Source organism: Cricetulus griseus, chromosome 7 (genome assembly GCF_003668045.3).
Source record: "Cricetulus griseus strain 17A/GY chromosome 7, alternate assembly CriGri-PICRH-1.0, whole genome shotgun sequence".
Taxonomy (NCBI): Eukaryota; Metazoa; Chordata; class Mammalia; order Rodentia; family Cricetidae; genus Cricetulus; species Cricetulus griseus.
Window position 1 is genome coordinate 70,200,089 of NC_048600.1, and position 9,082 is coordinate 70,209,170.

At 44.5% G+C, this 9,082-nt stretch overlaps 1 protein-coding gene across 1 annotated transcript in view; it reads right to left on the bottom strand.

The window, feature by feature from the left end:
- Nmur2 (neuromedin U receptor 2) overlaps nucleotides 1–2,482 on the bottom strand; it is a 111,495-nt gene extending 109,013 nt beyond the window's left edge. Inside the window, exon 1 of the mRNA XM_027426208.2 lies at nucleotides 1,778–2,482. Coding sequence (XP_027282009.2) covers nucleotides 1,778–2,479 — 702 coding nt within the window. The 5' untranslated portion in view covers nucleotides 2,480–2,482. The remainder of the gene's footprint in view (nucleotides 1–1,777) is intronic.
- Between the last annotated feature and the right edge of the window lie 6,600 nt (nucleotides 2,483–9,082).

The following is a 9,082-nucleotide window of genomic DNA, read 5'->3' on the forward strand; positions in this document are numbered from 1 at the left end:
TGCTGTTAAACTTAGGCATTTCTCCCAAATTTATACAAGACAAAAGATTATTTAGCATTGGACAGGATGATACTGTTACTAAAGTCTGGGGAAAGGAAAGTCTTATGAAACGCATGCAAGTGTATGGTAGTATTTTCCTCTGGATTAGATACACAGGGCATTCTGGAACTGTGGCACTGAACTGGTCTGTGGTGGCATAGATCTTAAGGAAAATGTCACCACTCTCTGGCCAGATTCATTCCTGTGCCTACATGTCTATGCTCTTCCTCCTGAAACCTGGCCATTCATTTTGGGTCAGTAAATATTTTGTAAAAAATCCTCTCCTTATTGATAAACACCTTCCTCAGAGATGGCTGGGGTGCGATCCTGCATCTGTAACCACAGTGCCAGAGGGTGTGTGTGTGTGTGTGTGTGTGTGTGTGTGTGTGTGTGTGTGTGTGTTTAATTCTTTCACTTATAGCTCATGTCTATCCCACTCGTAGACTCTTTGCCTTTTTAAAAAGTAACACAGACTATTAGAGCCAGAAGAAGCCTTAGAAATGATGTGATGTGACCTTTTCATTCTCCAAATGGGAAAGCAATTCCAGGAGAATTGTGTGTGGCTTGCCTAAAGGCGTATGTCAGCCGAGGACCTGAGAAATTGAATAATGCCATAACTGTTTACTGCATGAACCACTACCTTAGATGAATATAAAACTATTGTAGTGAGGGCTCACATCTATGAATTTGGGTACAGAATACAGTAGGAAGTATAAATATTCATTCCTACATGTCTCAAGAACAGATTCTCTCATCTAATTTGGAACCAGAGAAAATGGAAAAAAAGTTGTTTATCTCCACAAGCTTAGAGAAGGAACCTGTAATTGTAAAATACAGAGAAAACCAAATGATTTTCCCAGAAACCCACATGTGTCTTATACTGTCTTATACTAACCATGCCTTATTAGGCATGCCTTATTAGCATGCCTCATGCTCTAACTTAGGAGTTTTGTTTACTTTGTCATCCCTCAATCCATACCTGCTACAAAACTGGTTCCAAGAGATATATGTGCAGTATATATGAAATATAAATCATATATATGTACATACACACCTTGGATTTAACTTGATATTCCAATCAAAGGGTCAGTGCAGCCACAAGGGAATACTGACTTTCACAGCTGTATATCTGTCTCAGACTGCTGAGCAGGGAGTGCTCAGAATACCCTCAGGATAAGATGGTACAGTGAAAAATTTCAACATAGACAGTAAAGTGGAGCAGGGGTAGCAATGAAGCAACAGAATGAGGAAGGGACCCCCAGAATGTGACCTTTTAACCCAGGTCACTTTCTGTGCACTTTCAAATTGAGGCTTCTCCTCAAGCCCCTGGAGTCAGATTCCCCCTCGAGTGCTATCTATATTGATAACCCTAGGACGTTTTCTAGCACTTTCTTAGAAACACAGGTGAACAAGCATAGAGAGAATGATGGACACCAGGTAAAGAAAATAAAAGAGAGTGTGGTTTTATTCTATTTAATTGGTGGCAGTACCCCCCCCACCCTGCTCAAAAGGAGATCAAACTGATTTTACTTGTGGCATATATTCTGAGTACAGGTGTGGAATTTACACACAAAACTATTTTACCTAATACAAACTTTTGCTTCTTAATTTCCCACTTAAAGTCATCCTCTGTGTCCCCTTCTGATTATGTCTTTCCTCCATGCTGTCTTTCTTTGAACTCAAAATGGGTGAAAACAGGGTGGGATGCTGCCCCAAGCCAGTCACCTTGGATACTCACTCTGAGCCCCATTAGGTAGTAGAGGATGCTGATGATGGTCATCGGGAGGATGTAGAAGAGGAAGGAGGTGGCTTGGATGATGAAGTTGTACACCCACATGGGCTTGGTGACTGTGCAGGTGGCAGAGCCGGGCACAGAGGACCCGTTGGGAAAGTACTGGAACTTGATGCCATGGATGCTGGTATTGGGCAAAGAAAAGACCACAGAGAAGCCCCAGACCAGGCTGAGGATCCTGAGGGCTCGCCGCCGCGTGCTCTCCAACTTGGCTCGGAACGGGTGGACGATGGCCACATAGCGCTCTATGCTAACCGTGGTGACACTGAGAATGGAGGCAAAACACACAGTCTCAAAGAGGGCGGTCTTGAAGTAGCAGCCCACCGACCCAAACAGGAAGGGGTAATTGTACCACATCTCATAGACCTCCAGAGGCATCCCAAAGAGCAGGACCAGCAGGTCTGAGACTGCCAGGCTGAAGAGGTAGTAGTTGGTGGGTGTCTTCAAGGTCTGATGTCTGAGGATCACCAGGCACACCAGAAGATTGCCCATCACCCCTACCACGAAGATCAGAGCATAGGCCACAGACACGGGAAGTGAGAGGTGGCTGCGCCGGGGTCCACAGAGATGAGCCAGGTACTCCTCAGTGCTATTCAGGTACTTCATGAGAGGATCATAGATCCAGGAAGCATTTTCAAGTTTTCCCATCACTGAGATTAAAATCCAAGGCCACAGGTGTCCCCTGATCGGAGACTCTGTCCCAAACCGAGCCAGAAGGAGGGCAATCCTGAAAACAGAGGCTCCTGAGGAAGACCGGGAGAGAGTGAGATGAGAGCATCAGCCTCCAGGGCTCTCTTCTCACGCTGCTAATTCCTTTTGAGGACCACCCAAGCCCCGCCCCCGGCAGGCTGTAGGCCAATGAGTGTGTTAAGCTGTACCATGGGAGAGCCAGGCAGGTTAATGTGCTGGCTTTGTGTATGGGGGGGGGGAGCCTGAGGGGAGGGATCTCCCCGTGACTTGGAAGCAGCCAGAGAATCAGCTCACACTGAGTGAGCTGGGCCACCTGAGGAGCAAATACTCCCACCAGGGCCAGCCTCAGAATAGTGGGTCTCTGGGGAGAAACCCAGGAAGGCCTAAGGAACCTGACAGCTCTCCATTGCTCTCTAGTCCCTTATGTTATATCAAAGAGTGGAAGATCGATTGATTTCTCAGATTATATTATTCCTTTGGGCAATCAGGGCTCTCTGGGAAACGTATGTGATTTGGACTATCTCAATGGCTGAAAATCAGCTTTAAGGTTCTGTCCTTTCCTAACCATTTCTAAGCAGTTCAGAAAGCAAGTGGATTGCAGGACCAGATCATTAGAAATTAGGAAAATTGAACTTTCAGTCTCCTCTCTTTCTCTCCCCTCCCCTCTTGCCTGTTTGTTCCCCTCTCTTTCTCCCTTTCTCTGCCTGTCTGCCCTGTCTCCCTCTGTCTTTCTCTGTCCCTGTCTCTTTTTTTTCTCTCTGTCTCTGTCTGTCCCTCCGTCTCTCTCCCTCTGTTTTTCTGTCCTTCCCTGTCTCTCTCTTCTCTGTCTCCGTCTCTCTTTCTCCTGCATTATTCATTTTGTTTTGCTCAGCAAACCCTTTCCTGGATTTACCTCATTCCCTGTGCTATTCTAGGCTTTGTGGAAACACAAGTGTGTTAGTCACTCTTCTCACTGTTTTTCACAGAACACGGGACTGAAGCAACTTAAATCAAGGACTTTCAAAGCTGGTGAGATGGGCTCAGGTATAAAGAAGCTTTTCACCAAGCCTGATGACCTGAGCTCAATCCTTGGGACTCACAGGGTGGAAGAAGAGAACCAATTCTTACAAGTTATCCTCTGACTTCCGCACATATGGCGCTCTCGTGCACACACACACACACACACACACACACACACACACACACACGTCAAACAAGCAAATAAATAAATGTGATATTTAAAAAGTAAAAAAAAATAAAAGAGGAAGGACTCATTCACAGTTTAATAAAGGCTACAACTGTCTGCCATGGTGGGGAAGGCATGGCAGCAGGAGCATAAGGCAGCTGGTCTATTGAAGCCACATTAGCCACAGTCAGAAAGAGTCCCTTACAGACATGGCCAGAGCTGTGTCTCCTGGGTGACTCTGAATTCAATCATGTGACAGACCCCCACAATCAGTAAACGTATCTGCTCATTGAGCTTTTCTTAATGTTAGGGCTTCTGAAAATGTACAAGCAAATTAGTAAATTACATGTTTCTAGGTAAAAGTTGATAAATACTTTGCAAAAGAAGCCAAGGAAGGCTTATTTCAGCATGTGTCTTTGAGACCAGGATCCAAAAGGCTAAGAGAAGGATATTCCCCGTAAAAGGAATGTCAAGTGCACGGGCCCTGAGGAAGAAACAAGCTTCAGAATGTGGAGCTAACCAGTGATGAAGAGAGGGCAAGTCCTTCAACTAGTGCTGCACAGCAGTTCCTCTGAGATTAAACCTCCCATCTTTGATGGAAGCTCCTTAGGGCACAGGATATTCCAAGGGGAAGTGAAACATTCCATGCTTCAAGGAAGTTCATGAAGCTCAGGAACTAAACAACTGGAAAATTTCAGGAAGTCCCTGAAACTGACCAGATTTATGCACTCCAAGAGTGCTTAAGCATGTGGGACTGCTGAGAGATACTCTTAGGCAAACTGACCTTCCTAGAAGAGGCTCAGACCAACCTGAACCACCTGGAAGCAATACACTCCAACCTTTTGAGTTGCCTGTACTATGCTCCAGGTTTCCAGTTTTTGTGAGCTGTCACTGATGCTGGGGTGGGCTTTGGTAATGCAGACATGGTTGAGTCATTTCTACTCCTATAAGTAACCCCAATGAAACTTAATGGTTCACCAAGTTGAACTTTGGTGGTATCTGTATTTTGCTCTGTAGTTGGTTCCTTATCTGGAATGAATAGAATTGTGTTCATGTCTCCTCAGGAATTGTGCCACACTGCTAATATACTATAATTATCTGACTCTTGGGACATGTGACCATGGAGACTTTGATAGAGAATTTGGCTCTTGGTGATATCCAATAGGGTTTGGATCTTATTTCATGCCAAATGAATACTTAGGGGGCGTTTTGAGCAGCAGAATCCAGGAGAGTGAGTCTAGGAATAGACAGCAGTGGCTGCCATAGTGATAACAGATGAGTGTTATTTTTTGATTTAGAGATAATTTTGCAATAGTGACACCTGGTCAAGCTTGTAGGATGGAAGGAAATGGGTGCTAGGGAGATGAGCTGATGGCTAAGGGTCCTACCTGTCCTTTTAAAGGACCCAAGTCCAGCTTCCAGCACCAACATCATTTCAAATGGTGAAGATTTATTCCCACACTACTTGTTTGTCAAGCATCAGTGAAGAGGGCCTTCCCTGTGCTGTGATCATTGAGGCCCAGACTGGAGTTGCTGTCACTATCTGGAAACTTGCTGATCAGTGTGGAAGAGGGAAGGACAGTTCCTAGTAATCATCTTCACCTCAGAGCCAGAGCTGAAGCATGCTTTGAGAGCTGGGGAATAGTTGAGCTGGATAGGTGTGAGGGTATTCAGTCACTAGGACCCAAAAGCTGAACATAGCCTAGGGAGATGGACCAGTGAATAAAGCACATGCTTCACAAAGCTTGCCTTTTACAAAATCGCCTGCATTTATGATTTCAGTGTTCCTAAGACAAGGTGGAAGGAAGGTAGAGACAACAGACTCCCCTGAAGCTAATGGACCATATAGTCTGGCATGAATGTGGCTTACAGTAAAGAGACCCTGCTACAATGTGGAAGGCAAGAACTAATATAGGAGCTTGTCCTGTGACCTCCCTATGGGTGCTATGGCTCATGCTTACCTTGTACACATGCACACATACATATACATATATATGCACACATACATATACATTTTAGAGAATCTGGGCATAGTGGCCCCTGCTTATAATCCTAGAGCTAGGGAGTCAGAGACAGGCAGATCCCTGGGGTTTACTGGTTAGCCAGACCAGATGGAAATTTTTAGGCCAGTGAGAGGCCTTGTTTCCAAAAGCAAGATGGATGACACCTGAGAAATGACAGCCAAGTTGTTCTTTAGCCTGCATACTTGCATGTATGTGAATTTACATATGCTAGCATGAACTTGTTCATGTACAATCACATACAAATGTTAACATGCACACGCTCCCCCCCTCAACACACAGGAGGGAGCACACACACATAATTCCAAAGTACTTTGATGTTGACATTATTATTACAAATGTTAATGCTTATTTACAAGGAAAAAAGAATAGAAGTTTGATTTCAGGTGTCTTTCTGAGTTGAAAACTTGAAAAATCTCACTGAAATTTAAAGGCCTTTAAAATTATAAGGGCAGAAGGTGCCAGATTTTATATTTGGGGTTAGGGAAATGTGGTCCCTACAAACCCATGAGAATGGTCCCTATAGACAAATATAATTGAATACTTTAGTTCTTCATTGGTGGTACTATGTGGTCTTGTTGGAGGAGGTGTGTCGCTGGGGGTGGGCTTTGAGGTTCAAAGATGACATTACTGATTAGCTCTCTCTGCCTGGTTGTTGTCTCAACATGTAAATCCTAGCTACTGCTTCAGCACCATGTATGCCTGCCTGCTATGAGTAAGGCCCAAATAAACTCTTTCTTCTACAAGTTGCCTTGGTTGCGGTGTTTTGTCACAGCATTAGAAAAGTAACTAAGATAGGAATGGTATTTTTTAATTCACAGAGCACCACATTAAATGTTGAAAAATATCACATTATGACAGGTTAGGCACCATCAAACAACGGTACTACCATCAGTGCAAGGTGGTGGAATGGGATAAAGACACAAATTGTAGACACCTAGTATAGGTGTGGGCTTTGAAAACTGTGTTTGCCTTTGCCTGGCTACTGTAAATATGATCAATAAACATTTCTAGGAGTCATGGGTCCTAGGAGAGGGAACCTACTGACATTTTTCTGAGTGGATGTGTTGTTAAATTTCCTCCTAAATATGTGTGTTCATATCCATAGATTTGTGCTGCTCTCAGTCTTAGTCTGAGCAGCTTCTCATTACAGAGGGCAGTAGTTAATGCAGAGACTCATAACTGAGCAAAGTGCAGAGCAAAAGCAACTGCAAGTGTTTAGCTGTGCATGGGATACCTGTGTCCCCTCTCTCAGAGTTCAAGAGCACCATGGAAGAACAGACAGAAAGAATGCAAGAGCTGGAGGATGGAGAGGAGAGCTGTGAAATGCTGTCTTCTGAACTTGGTGAATTCACAGCAGCTGTGGTTACCTGTATAAGGCCTGCACAAGATGGAGCTACTCAAAATTCCAGCACAGAAAGGGAAGTGGCTGTGTTGGCTCCCGTCAAGTTCAGATCCTGTGAGCGGATCCCCGGCATCAGGTGCCCCCCAGCAGGGCCACAGAACCCGAACTGGAAACAGCCCCTGGCCTACCTGGGCCAGTGGATGGAGGCAGGACTGTTACTGGGGCCTTGGCAGTCTCTGAGTGTGTTGGCTCCCGCTGAGTTTGGATCCCGTGAGCAGATTCTTAGGCATATACCCAAAAGAAGCACATTCATACAACAAGGGCATCTGTTCAACCATGTTCATAGCAGCATTATTTGTAATAGCCAGAACCTAGAAGCAACCTAGATGCCCCTCAACTGAGGAATGGATAGAGAAAATGTGGTACATTTACACAATGGAGTACTACTCAGCAGAAAAAAAAAAAAAAAAAAAAAAAAAAAAAAAAACAAAACAAACAAACAATGGAATCTTGAAATTTGCAGGAAAATGGATGGAACTAGAAGAAACCATTCTGATCGAGGTAACCCAATTACAAAAAGGCAAACATGATATGTACTCACTCATATGTGGATTTTAGACATAGAGTAAAGGATTACTAGCCTACAATCCATACTACCGGAGAAGCTAGTAAACAAGGAGGACCCTAAGAGAGACATACATGGTCCCCTGGAGAAGGGGAGAAGGACAAAATCTCCTGAGCAAATTGGGAGCACGGGAGGAGGGGGGGAGGGAGCTAGGAGAATGAGAAGGGGAGAAGAGGAGGGGTGAGGAGGACATGAGGGAGCAGAAAGGTTGAGTCAGGGGAAGAATAGAAAAAAAAACAAGAAAGGAGATATCATAATAGAGGGAGACATTTTAGGTTTACAGAGAAATCAGGCACTAGGGAAATGTCTGGGGATCTACAAAGATGACACCAGCTAACAATCTAAGCAACAGAGGAGAGGCTACCTTAAATGCCCTCCCCTGATAATGAGACTGTTAACTGACTTATATACCATCCTATAGCCTTCATCAGCAGCTGGGGGAAGTAGAAGAGACACCCACAACTAATCACTGAACTGAACTGGAATCCAGTTGGAGAGAAGGACGAGTGATGAGCAAAGGGGTCCAGACCAGGCTGGTGAAACCTACAGAAACAACTGACCTGAACAATGGGGAGCTCTTGGTCCCCAGACTGATAGCTGGGATACCAGCATGGGACTGATCCAGACCCCATGAACGTGGGTTTCAGTGAGGAGACCTCTGTAATCTACAGGACCTCCTGTAGTAAGTAATTCAGTACTTATCCCTAGCATAGGTGTGGACTTTGGGAGCCCATTCCATACTCCCTGAGCCAAGACACACAGGGATAGGCCTAGGTCCTATCCCAAAGGATACGATAGACTCCAATGACACCCTATGGAAGGTCTCACCCTCCCTGGGGAGCAGAAAGGATATGTGATAGGTAGGGTTTTAGTGGGGGGGGGTGATACGAGAGGAGAGGAGGGAAAGGGAACTGGGATTAACATGCAAAACAATCTTGTTTCTAATTCAAATAATAAAAAAAAGGGAAGTGGCCCCAATGCCCCAACCCTAGCTATTGTCAGTTATGGCTGCTGGGGGAGGGAGCCAATTTTCTTTAGGAGTGTGACCACTGGTAGTCTGCAGGTCCTCCAGTGTATAAACCCAGACCCATGTGCATAAAGGCAGCATTAATTGGATTAAAATAAAACTAATTAAATTAAAGCAAACTAATTGGGTTAAAAAAGTAAATTAAAAAGGCAGACATAAAGTTGGGATAGAGGTGTGATTGGGGAAGCTAGAAGAGAGGAGTGAGTGGTGATATGAGCAAATTACTTTGCATACAATTATTACATTTTCAAATGACACAAGGCAGGGTTGTATTTAGTTTCCATGAGTCTCAGTTTTGCAATTCGCAAAATAAATAAAATAGCTACAGTGCCTTGCAGGATTTCCATGAAGGCTAAATAGTTCTTGGGGAAAGTGTTC